Source organism: Apiospora kogelbergensis (assembly GCF_038363985.1).
Source record: "Apiospora kogelbergensis strain CBS 113332 chromosome Unknown utg000002l_segment0_segment0, whole genome shotgun sequence".
In the NCBI taxonomy this organism is placed as follows: Eukaryota; Fungi; Ascomycota; class Sordariomycetes; order Amphisphaeriales; family Apiosporaceae; genus Apiospora; species Apiospora kogelbergensis.
This window is the reverse complement of record NW_027117419.1, coordinates 4,464,348-4,483,591: the sequence shown is the minus strand read 5'-3', so window position 1 is coordinate 4,483,591 and position 19,244 is coordinate 4,464,348. Positions and strand designations below refer to the sequence as shown.

General features: G+C 55.3%; 4 protein-coding genes across 4 annotated transcripts; 3 read left to right on the top strand and 1 right to left on the bottom strand.

Annotated features, from left to right (window-relative positions):
- Nucleotides 1-2,579: 2,579 nt before the first annotated feature.
- PG998_004392 (uncharacterized protein) lies at nt 2,580-4,489 on the top strand (the record flags this gene model as incomplete). The annotated part of the gene is given in 4 exon segments (XM_066871210.1): nt 2,580-2,902; nt 2,947-3,358; nt 3,462-4,013; nt 4,028-4,489. The coding sequence occupies 4 exon segments, from the start codon at nt 2,580-2,582 to the stop codon at nt 4,487-4,489; spliced, it is 1,749 nt and encodes a 582-aa protein (XP_066734960.1).
- Nucleotides 4,490-5,749: 1,260 nt separating this feature from the next.
- On the bottom strand, nt 5,750-11,408 carry PG998_004391 (Sec7 domain-containing protein; the record flags this gene model as incomplete). The annotated part of the gene is made up of 4 exons (XM_066871209.1): nt 5,750-6,251; nt 6,302-10,065; nt 10,124-11,311; nt 11,373-11,408. 4 exons carry the CDS (start codon nt 11,406-11,408, stop codon nt 5,750-5,752), a joined length of 5,490 nt encoding a protein of 1,829 aa, XP_066734959.1.
- A 2,134-nt stretch (nt 11,409-13,542) lies between these two features.
- Nucleotides 13,543-14,936, top strand: PG998_004390 (uncharacterized protein; the record flags this gene model as incomplete). The annotated part of the gene is made up of 3 exons (XM_066871208.1): nt 13,543-13,596; nt 13,622-13,861; nt 13,962-14,936. 3 exons carry the CDS (start codon nt 13,543-13,545, stop codon nt 14,934-14,936), a joined length of 1,269 nt encoding a protein of 422 aa, XP_066734958.1.
- Nucleotides 14,937-17,615: 2,679 nt separating this feature from the next.
- PG998_004389 (P-loop containing nucleoside triphosphate hydrolase protein) lies at nt 17,616-19,241 on the top strand (the record flags this gene model as incomplete). The annotated part of the gene is made up of 1 exon (XM_066871207.1): nt 17,616-19,241. One exon carries the CDS (start codon nt 17,616-17,618, stop codon nt 19,239-19,241), a length of 1,626 nt encoding a protein of 541 aa, XP_066734957.1.
- Nucleotides 19,242-19,244: the final 3 nt, after the last annotated feature.

Genomic DNA, 19,244 nt, shown 5'->3' with positions numbered 1-19,244 from the left:
CGGGCGCCTCGATGTGAAAGGCGGCCTATCTCCGCCTGTGCCATCATCATTTACCTCATCTCCTCTCAGACTCTGCCAGCTCTTCGCGCCAGTTCTTCTCTTGATCTCTTGAACCCTCTCTACCTGTTTATTCACAGCCACCAATTCACTGATCGCTCTCTGCGTCGAAATGCCCATTCATGTTGTTAACATTGACCCAGCCCGCATTTCTAGGCATCAATCGATACGGCGGCAACCGGGATACAGCCAATACTAATCCAACCGACAGCCCTGCTCCCTGGCCTGCGATACCATACTTGGCTATGAGCACCCTGTCTCGAAGATACGAGGACAAACCTACCGTATGTCTGTATGGACGAAGCCCTAAGTGCAAGCCTGGGGCGTTCCGGGAGTCGAATGCTCCAGCCCATACTTGACCGACAAACCTGGCTTGCTCATCCTGGCTCGACCTCAACCCTTCTGATCTCATTTGGCCCCCTTATACCACCTACCGTCCTATCCAATGCATGGAAAGACAATATGATACACTGCATACTAGAGTGACGGGCTTCATGCCAGCCTTTGGAGCGATTTTGCATCTTCCCAGCAACAGCACCCCAAATGAACGTCTGTATTCAGGGGCTGGTGGTATTGAATTGCCAAAAATGGTATGGTCTGGCTCCCACGAAGGGCGACTCCCAAGTCCTGACTGGCTGCTGATCCCGAATGAGTTTGAGGCATCAGCTGCAGTTGTTGGGTAGCTCAACGTACCCCTTCTACGTTCAAGTACATTAATAACAGCGACACACATCCATCTACTCCGTTCGCCGCGAGAAGTGAAAGTACCATACTTCCCCTATTTGTGGACTCTCGTGTGAGCCTCAAAAGCCTTGTGAGACTGCTCACTGAATGGGATTCAAAAGTCATCCTAAGCTCTGCCACGGGTCACCGCGGATTATCCGATGACTGTTCCCGGGACCTGGAACCTGGAAAGCAAGAATGGTGCTGAGAAGATGGCGTCCAATCAGGGACGATGTTCAAATATAGCGACGTCACATTTAGAGTCTCACTGCTCCAGTTTTGGCCAAACCCGCCGCCATGCGTTGTTCGGAGAGTCCACGGATCCCGATCCATGAAGAAGTCCCGCGTCAGCGAGGATAGGCGGGTGGATATTCGATTCCCACCGGCGCCAATCCTGGCGGGAGGGAACCGTATGACATGAGATCGTAGCATTTAGCGGCTTATCTGAATACGAACGCCCAGCCATTGTGGGTAGCAGGAAAGACCGAAGATACATCTGTGCATGCCGCCGCTGATTTGGTTTCAGAATGTGCAATTGTGCAGATAAGCTGCAGTTGTATGAATCAGCGACCACTGCAGCTTCGGCACCAATTAACACGACATGCTGCCAAACCCCAATTGAGAGTAGGAGGCCCCCCCAACTCGTCCGTTCCGGCAGCAAAAGTGCACTTTTGGGAAAGCGGTAGTCAGCAGTCACCTAGCCTTGCAACCCTATAAGGGCTGGAGTGGGAGGGTCACTTTCCTTCCTTGTACGTGGCAGGCCCTGTTAGGCAGGGCTGAATCAGTCGGTCACTCCCTACTTTACTTTATGTAAGCGTTTGTGGCTGTTGTGCAGATCTTCTGCGGTCTGAGGTCCCGAGTCTGCTGAGTTGATCTCAGCATCCATCTGCTGCGCCGTTGCTCTCGCTGCTGCAAGTCCTATGATGCCAGAAACGCGTTGGTTGGGAGTCCTCCCGCCCCTGGTTGAAGATGCGATGGAAACCAGGGGAAGCAATCGCTGATGGACGGGTTTGGAGAGGCTTGGGTAGCGCAGTCTTTTTCTATCACAATTAACCAGTTCGGGGTGGAGGGTGCGAATCAAGGTCTCCAAAAGAAAGGGGCCAATAAGATGGCTTGTCCCGTCCCCAACTTCTGTTCGCTCTTGGCTGCAGAACCAAGTCCCCCAAATGAGCTTCTTTAGACATGGGTCAAGATTGGTAGTGTGGTAACATAAGCAATAACTTGCGGAGCATCATGTCTGCCTCGATATCCCAGTACTGCCCGCGGCGATCCACGGTCGGTATCCAATCAGAGTTATTCCGTATCTCCTTCAATAGTAGTCTAGAAGCGGGTGATAACGCTGTAGTAGTCGTCTCACATGATCATTTTCAGGGCCTGGTTGTGGTGTGGCGTTCTCAAGACATCTTGCCTGCAAGGGACCGACTATAATACTTGGAACTCCTCACATCTACACCGACCCTTCCACAAGGGGAGCCGGCAAGCACGTCATTCATCCGACAGGCCCCGTGAGCTATTCGAGCAAACAGAACCGCATTTGCTGATATAAAGCGTTACGTGTGCGACAAGATGGTCGGCATACCCAAATCGAACCGTTGTAGCTTTTGTAAGACAAGGAAAACAAAGGCGAGTCCCTTTCCTCCATCTACTCAAACCAATTTCCACTTTGTTTCTTCAAGGATGCACTCTCTCATGCTGAGACATGACCCCCTAATGGCCTTCTCCCTGTATAGTGCGATGAGGCCTGGCCCACATGCGGCACATGTCAACGTGCGAAGCGCCCCTGCTCCGGCCCGCCGAAGATGAAGTTCATCGTCAATGGCTGCCACTCGGCGACCGGAGGCTACGACAGCGCATCTTCTACCTCAAGTGGCAGAAGTGACATCTCGACTCCCAAACACGAGAGCGACAAGCAAGCAAAGCCTGCACCCCTGCGGTCCCTGAAACGTCGACCGAAACCCTCCTGGGACCGTATCACTTACGAGGACGGGGGCAGCTTCGGCAGAATGCGACTTCCCAAACATTCCGCACCGCGTCTCGTCACTCCGGCACCCTCGGAACGGCTTGCGGCAGAGCTCGTGTGGTGCTTGGATGCCGCGCCCGGGACGGGCCTCGACCTGCACCTGTGGGGTGCTTCGCTTGGGCTACTACCCCTTTACTCGCTCAGAGCGCCGCACTGCAGCACGCAACGAAGCTCTTGGTGGCTTCCTGGTTCAACATGCAGCGAAGGTGGACTAGATGCAAGTGGCTGGACGCCAAGCTCTACGATGCGGCTCTCCGGAGTCTGCAGCAAGCTCTGGAACACGCCTTCAAAGAAGACTCTTCCTCCTCCCATCTTACGACGACTACGCTGGCGGCCCAGACCATACTGCACAAGTTGGAGGTGACTTATTTCCGGCCTTTTGTTCTGCTGCCAACCAAGACCGTGGCTGATTCCCATCAGATAGTTTGTAACGACGTTTCCATTTCCTATCAAAGTAGCCACGCCGCGGGTCTATCCGCCGTGATCAGCACTGGCGGCTACAGTCGAGGCTTCTCGGAGCTCGACTTGCATTTGATATTCGAAAGCTTCTTCACCGTGGTGCGTCATGATCTTTCTTTCTTTGCCGTGGACCAGACCAACTGACCTGACCGATCTCGGCAAAACCACAGCTGATGGACGATGTGCGTTGCGGCAAAGACAGCACATTGGCCGAGCCCTGCTGGTCGGCCGCCCTCCACAAAGCCCTCGACACGACCCCCTGAAGCCGACGTTGCTGAGCCGCTTCTACCGGTTCTGGACCGAAGTCGCCGTATGGCCGACCCTGGTGCGCCGACTGCGGCATCTCCACGCGAACCCGACGGACGTTGTGCTGGCGGCCGAGGTCGCCCTGCAGGCGGGCGCGCTGCTCGCGTACCTGGACGGGCTGGACCAGTCCGTTTTCACCAAGGCCGTCGAGCTGGGCAGCATCGTCGAGGTGGAGAACGACAGCCGAAACAGTCACCACCATTCTGGCCCGAAAGAAGAGGAGGAAGAAGAAGAAGAAGAAGAAGAGCAGTTTACCCCCAAATCGTGCGACTTCGCCAACTACAATCTGGCCCATTTCTTCAGCGCCCACGCCTTCTTCACCGTCGTGACCCTGCGGATCCTGCATTGCGCCCAGTCCTTGCTCGCCCGCGGCTTTTCCCACGTCGGAGAAGGCCAGCAGCACAGAAGCCAGGCGATGGAGGAGGAGGAGGAGGGCCCGTGTCGTCGCGTCCTCGACTTCAGCCGTCGGCTGTGGCAAGCCTACCCCTACATGCGACGCCGACGGCCCCTGGAGCTGGGCCGGGGTGGCAGCTCGTCCTGGCGTACGAGGCCGGGGATGCGCGGCAGAAGGCGTTGACCCGCACCGCCCTGGGCGGCGGCGCAGACGAGGTTTCGGGAGGCGGCGGCGTGTCCGAAGGATCCTCGCCGCCGTCGCTGGCTTCGCCGTCGTCATTGCCAACGGCCCTCGTTCCTCCAGGGGTAGTAGAGCGTCCGCGGGACGACGGGGGCGCATCGATCGTGGCCGAGGCTATGGCGCTCACCGGCAGATCCTACGTCCAACCACAACACGGCAATGACGACGATGCGCTGATTGATTGGGAAGCCGAGCTGCAGAGCATGGACTCGGTCGATTTGGGCAGCGACTTGATGTCGTATGACCTGCTTTCGTGGGACTTGGACTTGCAAGGGTCTGTGTTGGGCTAGATGCTGAGCCAGCCCCTTTTTTTGTCTTGGCTGCATGGAATGCGGGGGAAAGGGGCACACAGTCATTGTATGATATATAATCATGTGGTTTTCTTAGATATTGTATATCTTTGTTACTTCTATCAATAGAATCGAGCATCAACGGCCCCTGATTTCATGTCTATCTTGTTTGTCGTGAGGAGCTTCCTTGTCCCAAACTCACCCTTTTGCATCAAATCTTGCAAAACGAAATTGGAGAGAAGGGGAGTTGAGCATGCCGGCGTAAGCCACTCCCATTCGCCAGTCGGCCTTGATCATACGGCGAATCAGATCAGTCGCAATCCGATCTCCGCGGGTGAGCTTGCAGTGGTAATTAGGTCATCATCGTTCAACACCATCATGCATTAGTTGCTATCAACCAACGCACTGCGCTCAGTCTACGCATCCGCAGGACCAGGTCGATCATAATATATTGAGCCATCCGCTGGAGATTGATGGATTGGCGGCGATCGATTGCTAGTCACATGTCATGTGTGCTCTCGGGAGGCAAGTGTCTCACGGCGGATGTCATCTCAGCGTCGAGGTCGACGCATGGGATGGGATGTGTTTCCCCAAAGTGCACTTTTCTCTCAGGGAGGAGGGGGAGCTACCGTGCCCGTCGTGTGTAACTTCAACCTCCAATGCGTCAAGTGAGAAAGGACCACGCGTCGTGGAGTTGTTCCAATCATACGCAGCCAATACTGCTCGACGCTATTGCAGATCTAGCCTCGCAATTTGTACCCATCCGATGATCATCGACAAAGTCTGTCGGTAGGCAAAAGAAGCTGCTGAACGATGATACATGACACGGAACGATATCCTACCAATGAGGCTCAACCCCTGATGATCTGCAGGGTGTTGTCATCGGTCGGTACAGTCAAGGTGAACACGCGTGTCGTATCCCGACGAACCAAGTTCAATCCATTCGTCAAATAAACCCGTTCCATTTTTTATACTACAAAATGCTGACCCAAGTAACATCGCCGCCGCTAATTGGCATCAATCGACTTTTTTGGTGGAAAAGAACAGCCATGCATGTATATGGGCGGGAAAGCAAACCTGCAACTCAAGACTTGACTTGCTGGACACGCGCGCCTTAATGCCTGTCCCCCTGAAAGTAAAGAAGTTCTAAGTCTAATCGTTGCTGCTGCTGCTGTTGCTGTCCCTCACCCAAAAGCCCAGCAGAATAAACTACATTCCAAGATGCACGACCCCCCTTTACGGATGCAGTCAGTTAGGCAACTAGCCTCGCATACTGCTCATCCCCACCTCGCCCTCCTCCTCGCCCTCGCCATTGCCCATCATCTCGCCCGCCGCCGCCGTAGGCGTCTCCGTCGCCGCGACGCTGACGATGCTTTCCCTGCGCTGCTGGCCGCCGGCCATGTTCTCGATGCCGAGGGCGACCTCGCCGATGCGGCGGAGGACGGCGAGGAGGGCGCCGCGCAGGTCCGGGCTGATCTCCTTGCTGAGCAGCTCGACGACGAGCGGGTAGAAGGCGCGGAGGTGCTCGTCGAACTCCTTGTCGGGCCAGGCCGCGTACCCCTCCAGGACGTCGACCACGACGGGCCGCCACGCCACGATGTTGCGCTGCTGCGACTCCTCCTCCAGCGCCAGGTACCCCTTGATGACGTCCTTGCACAGCGGGATCAGCGCCTTCTCCACCTCGGGCCGGCTCTCCGCCCGCGACGGCGACGTGTCGGCGAACATGCGGAAGAGGATCTGGATGTACGTAGCCGCCGATCCGCTCTCCTGTTTCAGCAGGTTGGGGGCTGCTTCATGAATCCCTCGCGCCACAGGCGCATCCGCAGCTCCTTGTCGTTGTTGAACTTGCGCGCAAAGAGGAACGACTTCTTGAGGAGTGCCATCAGCCGCAGTAGCTCGGCTGAGGGGATCTGCGAATAGACGGCCTCGTTGGAGAAGAGCTCATTGACCGTCTCGATCATGAGCAGCTGCAAAACACAGCGCGAAATGATTCGGTTGAAGAAGCGGCGTCGAGCGGCTGTCACGACCACAGGCTGTTGCTGAAGAGATGAGTTTGGCTTGTAGTCTTCCAGCGGGGTCGCGGCCGACATGGTGGTGGGCGTGCGTAGGCTCTCGTCATCGATAGCTGTCGGTGGTGGCGAGGTTGATTTAGCTTCCGACTCGGATGGCTGGCCATTCTTGTCAGTGCCATTGATGCTGAGCGGATTCCCCTCCTCGGTGTCTTCAGTCGGAGTCAAGGGAACCTCAAAGCCAAGCCCATTGGGAGGTGGGGAGAGGGCCGAAGGCGCGTTAATCGTAGTCGCCGAGAACAGTTGGTAAGCGGTTGTCCTCTCGAACAATTCGCAGAAAGCGCCGACAATCTGGTTCCAGTGCCCAGGACTGAACTTGAGCACATTCTGAAGAATGAGCTGCTGTAGGCAATTGCTTCCTATCCGGGCAATAGTGTCGTTTTCTTGGCAAATGCACAGCGCCAGGAGGTCGAGGAACCGATCGAGCATGTACTCCAATGCATCAAAGAAATGGGTAAATAACACAATCATGTTCCGGAGAGCCTGGATCATGGTCGTTGATAGCCACACGGACAACTCTTCGTGACTTAATGCGTTGCTAAGCTCAGGCCGTGAACGTAACACAATGAAGATGGGGTAAAGCTGCTGGCGCCAGAGGATGTCCCAGAAGTCCGGTGGGAAGTCGCCGCCATACTTCAGAAGAGCCTCAAAGAAGTAGTTGAGGGCATTGGACCGAACCTCGAGGTCTTCTCCGTTCATTAGGACGTCATGGAAGGCAAAGAGAATGGGGAACCAGAATCCCTCCTCGAGGGATGTCCCGCTCGGTTGCTTGGTGGAGGCATCGGGGGCTTTGGGCGCATTGGCGTCTAGAGTCCCTGATGCATCGTATCGCTGGGAAAGGGGGCACTCCGGGACCTTGAGCATTCTCGGAATGATCGACTTCAATGCCTCCATCGCTTGTAAGCTCTTCCTCTGGAACTTGACGTTCTTGGAGAACTCGGTCAGGCAGACAATCAAATCTGTAAAGGCGCCTTGAGAAATCACCACCCCGAACCGTGTCTTATAGACCAAGGAGACGTTCTCAAACGCGAGCGTGACGATCGATTCGTGGGGGTCTTTGGCTGCCACCGTGAAAACGCCAAACATTGTCCGCCATCCAGATCGAATGTTCTCCCCACGAGCTTGGATCATCTGAATCAGACAGCGCAATGCCATATCCTTGACAGTTACATTGCTGGAGTTTGCAATGACGTGTTCGAAGGGCTTCAGGAAATCCTTTTGGAACTTGAAACCTGGCAACTCCTCGATCTCCATGAAACGCATCGACAGCTGCCGGAGAGAGTCGAGGGCGAAGTAGACAATGGCAGTATTGATGTGACATCCGACTTTGTTGAAGTGTTCACCAAGCACTGCCCAGATATTGGCCCACTCGAATCGCACACGCGTCATGTTGTAGTAACTGATCTCAACAATCTTCTGCAAGCTGTAAGTACGCGGCGAGTCGTTGGAACCCGATACTTTGATCTCGTCCCAGCTGACTTCGGTCAATGCCTTGGCGAAATGAACAATGGCGTCACCTTTGAGGTTGGCGGTGTTGCTGAAGATGCGGTCTACGCTCCTGATGACCTCCTCAGATCTGCTCTCGAGAGCAATCTCCATAGAGAAGCCCTTGGGGCCTGTGTTGGTTCGATTGCGGCGCCGCGAAGAAGCTGTCGACTTCTTGGACTCGTTGGTATTGCTTCGCTCAGGTGGCATAAAGCGCGCCTTGGATACATCCGGGATGGCGCCCTCATCGACTCCTCCGGAAATCAACTGCAGTCGATCCAGTTGACTAATGCACATCAGCACATCCTTCCACGACTCTCGGAGATAGTCACCCTCGGTCTGGCCGAGCTCCAAAATGGCCCGTAACGCCTCGACGTTCTTGGCGAGAATCTCTTGGGGGTTGTTGAGATTGGTGGCGTTCTTCAGAGCTGTCATGAAAGCCTCTCGAGGCGTTGACAGCTCGAACAAGCAAGCAATCTTGATTGCTTGTTTCATTCCCTCCAGGCATAGCTTGTGAACCTCAATGTTGCTGGCCTTTTGCATCTGACTGGAAAGTGCCGAGAACAGCGACATCCAAATGACGTCGAACATGGGTCCGACGTGGCGGAACGAGGTCGCAGGGATGAACTTGATGCCAGCCCTGGCAGCATTGCGTTTCTGGTTCCTGAAGAGGTTCTTGAAGAGCTGTTCTGATCGCAATGCGATCTCCTCCGACTGTTGGACGTGTGCTTCCCTCTGAAGATCACGGCCGACATTGGAGAAAGCCTGACCGAGACCCGCAGCAAAGCCCGTTGACGTCGCCGTCGTCATACCCGCAGCAGCCGCAGCATCACGCTCACTCTTCAGTACGATCTCGTTATTTGCGATTTCATCGTAAATGCCGAGCAGGTAGTCGTCAGGAAGATCGGCGTTGTCGTTGATACCCCTGTTGTTCTTGATGAAGTCCTCCTTGCTCATTCGCCGCGCGATCTTGCTGCTGTGCAGATCAGTGTTGAGTAAAATAACCGAGTAGGCCAGGACATAGGCCGTATCGGCATTGGCGAACGCGTTGGGGTTGCCCATGACGTAGCGATTGGCAAACTTCAGCATGAAGCGATCGATCTTTTGTGCCTCACCAGGCAATCGGAACGATTGCAGGAACTGGCGCAACGAAGGGACGAAACGCCTTTTGGCGAAGTCCATGGTATCCACGAAAGCGTGCATGATTTCAATGTTCTTAGCATCACCTTCACCAAGGTACTCTCCGATCTGTGCCTTGTCCAGCTGAGGAGTCGAGATCAGGAACCTGGCAATGTCTTCCGGGCTGTCGCTGGGAATGAAACCACCTTGCAGCAGAAGCTTGACGCCCTTCTTGGGCTTCTCGTTGAAAGCCCTGATGGCGTTCGTCATGGCCGTTTTTCTCGCCTTCTCCTTCTCCAGCTGAGCAGGGTCATCCTCTATGATGGGGGTCGAAGGAGGCAGTGGGGTTTCGAGACGTGATGTGCTGTCACTGGCGGAAGGGTCGATCGACTCCCTTATGTCTTCCAACGAACCGCGAGTCTCATCCGGAGAGCCTGTGTTGGCGTCAGGTCGTCCGACCATGGACCAGTTGACTAGGGATCGAAGCGCCTCCACGAGCGAATCCAGTGCCGTCCGCTTAATTATGTAGTCCTTTGGTACCTCGGACTCGATTTCCGTCGGAGGCGCGATCTGGACCACGGTCAAGGGCGGCGGTAGCATGCCCTTGAGCTGCCAGTCGGCGCCATTGCCAGAGTTCGAGAATTTATCTTCGTATAGTTGTTCCTGGGCCGACGTAATCGGCACGGGGGTGCTTGCGAACTTGGAGAGGTCCTCGATTATGGTCTGAAAAATGTTTGCAACGTTCCTGTCGCAATCGTAGTTCAGGTACGTCTCGACCAGACCTCGAGGGTCGCCGCAGAGACGGTTCAACACGTTGATAAAATACAGTTTTTGCGACAGGGGCGCAGTCCGCCTCGCCAGGAGCGCAAGATATACTTCGTTGAGGAATACCTCAATCTCTTTCTGATCCCGGGGTTAGCGCAATTTTCTATGCTGGGGCTGGGCGAGAGGACGATGTTACCTTGAAAGGGGCTCGCATGTATTTCAACATGAGCCAGAATATTTCACAGCAGACTTCGAAGACCCGATCTACGGAGCTGGCGCCGTTTCTTGTGATACTTAAACATAGATAATACTTAATGGCCTGGAGGAAGTTGGTCGGCTCGTTGCTCTTGGTGTTGGTGATGGTACATAAAGGAGAAGTGAAGATGAGAATATGGTTGTTGAGAAGGGTGCGGATCAAGTGCAAAGAGATAAGCTTGGATCGCATCGGCTGGCCACGGATATCGTATAACTGATCGGGTGGCAGGATTTTGGTAGACAGGTTGCAAAAGGAGCGGAAGACGAGGTAGGCGTCCCGAATGTACACCTCATCCTCGGCATCCAGGGACTCTGCCGTGTCGTCGCCGTTAACACTCTCGCCCGTCGCCGGCTCTGAGTTGCTTCGCACCGGCTTCGTCGTTTTTATTTGTGTGACCATGGTCGGGCCATCGCCTAGATTTGAGTCGTCGAAGCTCTTTCTGTGCTCAAGATCCTTCAGCGTCAGCTTCGCGCCGTCATTGTTTGTGGATTCGGAAGGCGCAGTCTCGGACGCGCCATCGTGCATGCCATCACCATCGTCGTCCCCTTCTACCGACACATGGATGTTGCCGTTGCCGTTGCCATTCACGGACTCGGGAGCGTCGAAGGTGACGTTGCTAGTGCTGTGCTTCAGCTTGGACAGACTCATCCTCGCCTCTTTCATATGCAGCCTCGTCTTGACGCGCTCAAAGACCATGCCCACCATCTGGGTCAAGGTACCCTGGGCGGCCTGCTGGGTGTCGGTGCTCCTGGAGAGGAGGAAGACATTGTAGACCTGACGGACGGCCTTCAAGAGACCGGCACCATGTACGACGATCTTATCGTTGAGCACGGCGGCAAGGAGGGCCTGGACGATGTGGCGCTGGACGTCGACGGGGGTGGTCTCGCCCTGGAAGCAGTCGCATATGGTATCGATGGCGCGGTCGATGAGCGGGGCCTGCTCTGTGCCGTCTTCCTGGGTTGCGCCGGTATGCGCGGAGAAGTAGGAGGAGGATATGAGTTTGCCTATGCAGTCGAGGGCGGCATTTGTCAATTGGCTGCTGTTCAGCTTGGTGGCCAGTTGCAGAGGCGCGAAGACGATGTTGGGGTCGGGCAGCGGGTCGCCGCCTTCTTTAATGACCTTGAGAGCCTTTTCGGTCAGGTCGGCAAGCTGCTTGTTCCTCTGGGCCTCTTTTGGAGGCCTCGATGACCTCCAAAGAGGACACCACGAAGACGAGTGAGGTCATGGCGTCCGCATTCACGACTCAGTGTCGTTGGCCATTCGCGGTCGGCGGCAGCGTCGTCGGGGGGCTCGGATGGGTGCTGCGAGGGCTGGCCGTGTTGGTTGGCAATATGTGGTCTTTGGTCTTGGGTCTTGGAGGTCGAGGTATGTATCGTATCTCTTGACCCTGCGTGTCTAGGGATACGCTAGGGGGATGCGCTTCGTCTCGAATGGGATGCGGCGGGATGGATAGCGGCGGGTCAAATGCAGCAGTAGAATTGGATACGTGCACCGCGACTTAGTTCCCAAATAGATCGGGCGTGTGGACAGCTGAGAAAGGGAGTGGTGAATGAATGTGAACGCAGCAAGCCGAGTCAGGAATTATCTGTCCTCTGTCCTCAGCATAGCAGGCATCCAGTAAATTTAGGGGGCAGATGGCCAATCGAGAAATGAATTGGATCTGGGATGGAACTTGGACGCGAACAATAGAGTTCGAACTGGATGTCGCACCCGAAGCTGCCAGCAATGTTGCTGATGATTCAAGCTTGAATTAATTGATTGTATGTATGCCCAAGTCTCGCCCGGGAGATGCAATCGCCAATGCAACTAGCAGTATGTATGACAGTCGGTTACATAACCAACCTTCGAGAAGTCTACAGCTGTCCTCCTTGATCTCAGGCCTCTTGCGTAGGGAGCATTTTCGATGGATCATTGGCCAGGGGGTGACGGAAGATACGGGGTGCGAGGTACGTACCGCGGTAGGTGCTTGGTGGTCCCCTTGGCTGTACCAAAAATACGACAATACGACGACAAGACATGACAGGAAAAGAAAAAAACTACAACGAAGAGCCACTTCCAGCCCCGATCGTCATCAAGCATGGGCTCGGTGGGTTTGGTGATTTGATCTGATATTAACCCAGAATAGGGGTCATTGCCTGTGGCTGAGAGTCCAACAACAAGCCTCCATCCAAAGGTCTTAACTCCGCTGTCGGATTCGGATTTGATTCGCTACGATCAATGATCAACCTATCCGCGCAAGGAATTAGCTCTCAATATGCAAATGAGGCCAGCCAAATGCAAGGCAACCAGCAGAAAATGGCCAATTTCTACTTATGTAGGTGTCGATCTGGTTACTTGACGGATTCAACCGCCTCGAGCTCTCATGAAGAATTCCCAACAGCTTGGTTCAAGCTTCCTTCCGCGATAAGCTTCCCGATTTGATATGCACATATAGTCAGTATGTATTCATTCTTGCCTGCCTCTACATTACATGCCAAGGTAAGTAAGTATGTGAGTGCATGCAATCGGAAAACCCGCAGGTGTCATTTAAATGCTATTGACATTGATACTAGATCTAGTAGCAGATTTGTATTTGTACGCGGCAGCAGTAGGAGGGCTGGATCTAAGCACCATCTCTCTCTTATCTCGCGCTCGACCCCATCCCCAGGGACTTCTTTCTCTAACCCCATTGGGACATGGTGAAGGGAAGTCTCTCTTTCCAACTCGGGACCCGGTGTCCGAAACCTGCAGAAGCCCTTCATTGTGTTGACCTGCGGCTTTGGACTGTTACGAATCAACGCATCGCCGTGCAAGATGCATGCCATCCGTGCATATCAAGTTGTTCACCATGTTCACCATGTCCAGCGTGTCCATCCAATTGATTGACCTCAATCAATTAAAGATGGCAGAGACGCATTAAGCAGCGCACTTAGAGCACCTAGAGTGGGGGACCAGCCCGTAACAGGCTAAGCGCATCGCAGAAACCCCAAAAAGCCAATTGCGACTTTTTTTTCTTTGAGCTCCAGCCAGCTTGCTGGGAAAAAAGGCAAGCGTTGAGAAGATGAGAAGCTCCGGAACAAGCAACGCGACGAAAATATCCCGCCGCTCACCCACACACACTCCATCCACTTCGAGGTACCTTTCGCCTGACTTGACTGACTACCACCACCACCTTTGAATTTTACGGTCTCTTGTCAACTGCCAGGTCTTCGGAGAGAGAAAGCTTCACATTGATCCAATTTGTCAATTGAAGTCCCCTTCCCTCTTTTTTCTTTCTCAATCCCACCCGGACCAACCAGCATTGCTATCGCATTGCATTTTTTATTTTCCCTTCTCTCGTCTGTCTGTCCGGCATCTCCCCAACCCTCCCATCCCTCACCATGTTCAGCGCCGTGCTGCGAAGGCGAGCCCTTCAACAGACCTCCTCCCTCAGAGTCGCCGGCCTCTCGCCCCAATTAGCGAGATGGTACGCCTCGTTTCCCCTCTCACACCGTCATTAAGATGCCCGCCCTGTCCCCGACCATGACGGCCGGAAACATTGGTGCGTGGCAGAAGAAGGCCGGCGACGCCCTCGCCCCCGGTGACGTCCTGGTCGAGATCGAGACCGACAAGGCCCAGATGGACTTCGAGTTCCAGGAGGAGGGTGTACTGGCCAAGGTCCTCAAGGATGCTGGCGCCAAGGATATCGCCGTTGGCAGCGTAAGTTTTTCTCTCTCTCGACTACTTCCCCCGATCTCTCCGGTGCCATCGCGGCCAGACCCGAGTTCACTTGTGCTGACGGATTTTCCCCAATTGCTAGCCCATCGCCGTCTACGTCGAGGAAGGTACCGATGTCGCCGCTTTCGAGAAGTTCGGCCTGTCCGATGCTGGTGGCGACGCCTCCGCTCCTGCGCCCAAGAAGGAGGAGAAGTCCGAGTCCAAGTCGTCTTCCGAGTCCTCCTCCGCCCCTACGCCCGCCCCCGAGCAATACTCCTCCGAAGGCAGACTCGAGACGGCCCTCGAGCGCGAGGCCAAGAAGCCCGCCAAGCAGGCCGCCGCCGCCGGTGCCTCCGGTGCTGCTGCCCCTGCCGCCGCTTCGTACGAGGATATCCCGCTCACCAACATGCGCAAGACCATTGCCAAGCGCCTCCAAGAGTCCACCCAGAACAACCCTCACTTCTTCGTGACCAGCAAGCTCTCCGTCAGCAAGCTGCTCAAGCTTCGTGAGGCCCTCAACGCCGGCTCCGACGGCAAGTTCAAGATCTCAGTCAACGACTTCCTGATCAAGGCCATTGCCGTGGCCTCCAAGAAGGTCCCCGCCGCCAACTCTTCGTGGCAGGGCGACTTCATCCGCCAGTTCAACAGCGTCGACGTTTCCGTCGCCGTCGCCACCCCCAACGGCCTGATCACCCCCATTGTCACCGGTGCTGACGCCCGTGGCCTCGAGTCCATCTCCACCAAGGTCAAGGAGCTGGCCAAGAAGGCCCGTGACGGCAAGCTCAAGCCCGAGGAGTACCAGGGCGGTTCCATCTCCATCTCCAACATGGGCATGAACGACGCCGTCGACAACTTCACCGCCGTCATCAACCCCCCTCAGTCTACCATCCTCGCCGTCGGCACCACCCGCAAGGTGGCCGTCCCCGTCGAGACCGCCGAGGGAACCTCGATCCAGTGGGACGACCAGATCACCATCACCGCCAGCTTCGACCACAAGGTCGTGGACGGTGCCGTCGGTGCCGAGTGGGTGAAGGCCCTGAAGCAGGCCATCGAGAACCCCCTCGAGCTGATGCTGTAAGGTGGATCTTGTAACAGTATAGAGAAATCCGGGATATTCATGTGGAGGAGGGACGGGCGTTGGAGGCGTACTGGCCTCTTTAATGAATGCTGATAGAAGGTGTATGAAAGAAGTATTCGGATACGTCCATATGTATTTAGCCAGTCTATCACGTGCTTAAAGACCCTACATTGCGCAGTCCCATTGGCCGCCTCAAGCGCCCAGCTCGCTTCCAGCTTCGAAAGCTGGTTTGACATGTGATGTGTCTGCCCTAGGGGAAGACGAGGCATGGCTATTTATCAACCTGGTCTGTTTTGGGTAGTTAGTTTTCTCAGCCTCACTGATTAGAGCCAACTTCTATAGCCACACCTGAAGGTGCGGTAGCTTGAGCTTCGGTATATTGCGTCAATCCCAAAATATTGCTATACGACATTCTCAGTGGCACGTGCGTGATTATATCCCTTGAGAGGTAGCTCTGGGGCAATGAGCATGTCTATTAAAAAGAGTCTGGCTGTTGCTGTAAAGCAGTCTTTATACAACTAAATGGATATCGAGCTACCTATTTTCCTTCCGCAACGGACGGCTGCTTGCAGCAATTTGCACCGCCTTCTCAATCCCCTCTATTTCAAAGAAAGAAGCCCCCCAAAAGCATGTATATCGGTAAGAGCCAATACAGCAAAAGCTGACCAAGAACACGTGGTTGACTGCGGCTAGAAATGGCTGCCTGCATGCATTGCAGACTTACACGACGTTTGTCGTCTTTGTTCCGCTAAGCGAACAGTGGGGCAAAGCATATACGGTCCAGCCGACAGACAGTCCAATCCCAGATTAATCATGGTGTCTTCACGATCGTTCACCACAAGGCTTGCTATCGTATACCCATAACCACTCTGCGTCTCTACTGCCCCATCGAGCTGTTAATTCTGGGTTTCCTAGTGTCCAGTGGACGTATTTTCCACTTGAAAGTATAGTGTATATATGGGTTGCAAAACATTGCCCGGATCCACGATGATTCAGATAGACATTGTAGTGTTCAATCTTTCGGGAGATGACAGGGGTCCTGCCACGTTAATCTTTGATCCGGCACGGCACCGGATAGTCCAATGGTATAGTTCCCGAACTCGCGCCTTCAACACGGGCAGCAAACAGTTTCTGGAGACAGAGAGCGGCGGGAGAGACACAGGATGATGTTTACCCCTTTCGCGTCTTGCTTTTTTTCCCCTTGCTTCTTCTGTTCGGGACATCCTAGGCCATGCTTGCTGGATCCGGATCTGCATCGTTCGCATATCTAATGACGATAGAGTAAATGGTTGCCTTTCCCTTGGGGGCCAGGTTTGTCGCTTGCTCGGTCAGTCGAGTGAATAAACGCCCCTCGCTCCCTCTCGCATGTGTCCCCCTCCCCGGATTACATTGAACGCATGGCACGCAGCAGACGTATGAGACCTCCAGAGCCTGGAGCTTGCGGCTTTGTTCAGAGGTACACGGATCAGGTCCCGGCAGCGAAAATAGCCCCTCGCCCCTTAACGCACCTGTTCGTCCCCTTATTACACCATTCACGGGGCACACCGTAAAAGTGCGAGATCCCCCGAAGCCCGGAGCCCGGAGCCTGCGGCTTTGTTCGGAAGCACACGGGTCAAGTCTCGGCAGCGAGAAAAGGTCCAACTCGGCGATCTCGCAGTGAGTTGCATCGCATCGTTGCCTGGTCTCCTCGCGCATCTGTCCCCCGTATTACACCATACACGGGGCACAACGTATAAGTGCGAGTACCTTGAAGCTTAGAGCCTGCTAGTTTATTCAGAAGTACCCCCCGTCAGGTCCCGGCAGCGAAAAAGCCCAAGCCGACGACCTTGGCGACCTCGCATCGCACTGAATCGGTGCCTGGTCTCCTCGACGATCGTTGCCTGAGGACTTTTCCTCCCACACTTGTGAACTCTTTCCTCCCACACTTGTAAACCTTTTCCCATTCAAGTCAATTTCTTTCTCGTTGTTCAGTCGTACCGCAACCACCGCACATATCAGAGCGGCGATACCTCCGTGACATCGAGAGAGAGGGCACATCCCAGCCCCTTATCTCGAACATCGAAAAACGCTTTACAGCATAAGACTTACGACAAGCGAGCCAAGAGCCGGAAGACCTCCGTGACAGAGAGAAAGCACATCCTAGCCCCGTATCTCCAACACTGAAAAAGGCCTTAGAGCATAAGACCTACGACAAGCAAGTTGAGAGCGGGAATATTTCCGTGACATAGACAGAGAGCACATCCCAGCCCCGTATCTCCAACATCGAACAAAGGCCTTGAAGTATAAGACCTACGGCAAGTAAGTCAAGAGCGGAAAGACCTCCGGAATATAGAGAGAGTGCACATTCCAGCCCTGTATTTCTAACACTGATAACGGCCTTCCAGCATACGACCTACATAGCAAAGAGAGAGAGAAGGTTCATCCTAGCCCCGTATCTCCAGTATCGAAAAAGGCCTTACAGCATAAGACTTGCAGCATAAGACCTACGGCAAGCAAGTCAAGAGCGGGAATACCTCCGTGATAGAGAGAGAGAGCACATACCGAAAAAGGCCTTACAGCATAAGGCCTACGTAAAAAAAAGAGAGTACACATCCCAGCCCCGTATCTCCAACATCGAACAAAGGCCTGACAGCATAAGACCGACGGCAAGCAAGTCATTCAGCCAGTCAGTCAGTCAGCATGGATACCACCACGACGAGCATGGTTGGGCTTCAGTCTCGCCCCGACAAGTCCCGGTCGCGGCTATTTGGCCACTCCGCCGGTGGACGCATCATGCGCGAAGCGCTGCAGCGGCACTTCGACGGACCGCAGGTGACGACGGCGCTGACGATGGTGGAGCTGGTCTTGGACGTGTACCAGCACGCCGCGAGCGCCGTCGTCGCCGGCTGGAACTGGGTCATCCGCCACTGCGTCGTCTCCATCGAGATCTCGTACGCCGGCGAGGTGAAGCAGCAGGTCCTGACGTACGTCGGTGACAAGGTCCTGGCGAAGCGGCACCACGGGGACCTGGTGGCGCACCTGGCGTCGCGCGTGCCCGGCGACGACTACGACTTCGTGCGCTTCACGTCCAGCCGGGGTCTGCAGTTCGTGCCCAAGTTCCGCTCCGTCTGGTTCCTTCACAAGGGCCGCCTCATCAATGTCAGCAGCAGCGACCCGACGACCTGCGACGAGAACGTCAATGGCTACGGCCACTACGCGATCGACCTGCACGTTATGTGCCTGGGCGTTTCATCGCAGCCTATCGTAGACTTCTTCAACACCTGCCGTAGTCTTTACGTTAAGGAGCGAGAGTCGTTGTTTACTACTTTCGTTAACACTAACAGCGGCCAGTGGATCAGAGCTATGAGCAAGAAACCCCGTCCCCTATCATCAGTCCACTTGGTGGAGTCCGTCAAGGAGGAACTCGTCGCTGACATCCGAAAGTACCTCGATGCGAACACTAAGCGCCGTTACGCGGTGCGTAACATCCCCTATCGCCGAGGTTACCTATTCCACGGCCCGCCCGGAACCGGCAAGTCGACGCTGTCCGAAGCCATCGCCGGCGTCTTCCAGCTGAACATCTACGCCATCGACCTCTCCAGCGTCCAGAGCGACCAGGACCTGGCCCGGCTCTTCCAGTGTCTGTCGCAGCGCTGCATCGTGCTGCTCGAGGACATCGATGCGTCCGGCCTGGTGCGCGACAAGGCCGCCGCCGCTGCCAGTTCCTCCCAGCCCCAGCCCCCCGCCAACGCCGACAACAAGGCCAAGCCGGCCGCGGCCGCGCCCAGCGGCGGCCCGCACTGCACGCTGTCCGGCCTGCTGCAGGCGCTCGATGGCGTGGGCTCCCAGGAGGGCCGCATCGTCATCATGACGACGAACCGCCCCGAGGACCTGGACGAGGCCCTGATCCGCCCTGGGCGCGTGGACAAGAAGGTGCGTCTCGGACGCGCGGACCGGGACTGCGCCCGCGACATGTTCATCCGGATGTTCGAGCCCAACATCGCTACCAGCAGCAGCAGCCACGACGGTGCCAACGATTCGACTATCCCAGGAGAAAACGCCCTCAACGATATGACGCCGACCTGCTGCGACCTATGCCCGACCCTCGATATGGAGACAGTCCGTGCCCTCGCCGCCAAATTCGCGCGCCAGATCCCTGAGGATACGTTCTCGCCCGGCCAGCTGCAGGGCTTTTTCCAGATGCACCTCGAGTGCCCCCAGAGCGCCATCGCCCAAGTTGCCGACTGGATCGAGCAGGAGAAGCATCCTCAGTTCGAGGAGGCACGGGTGCGGCGTATCGATATCCCTGAGAGTGTAAGTGTCTGAATT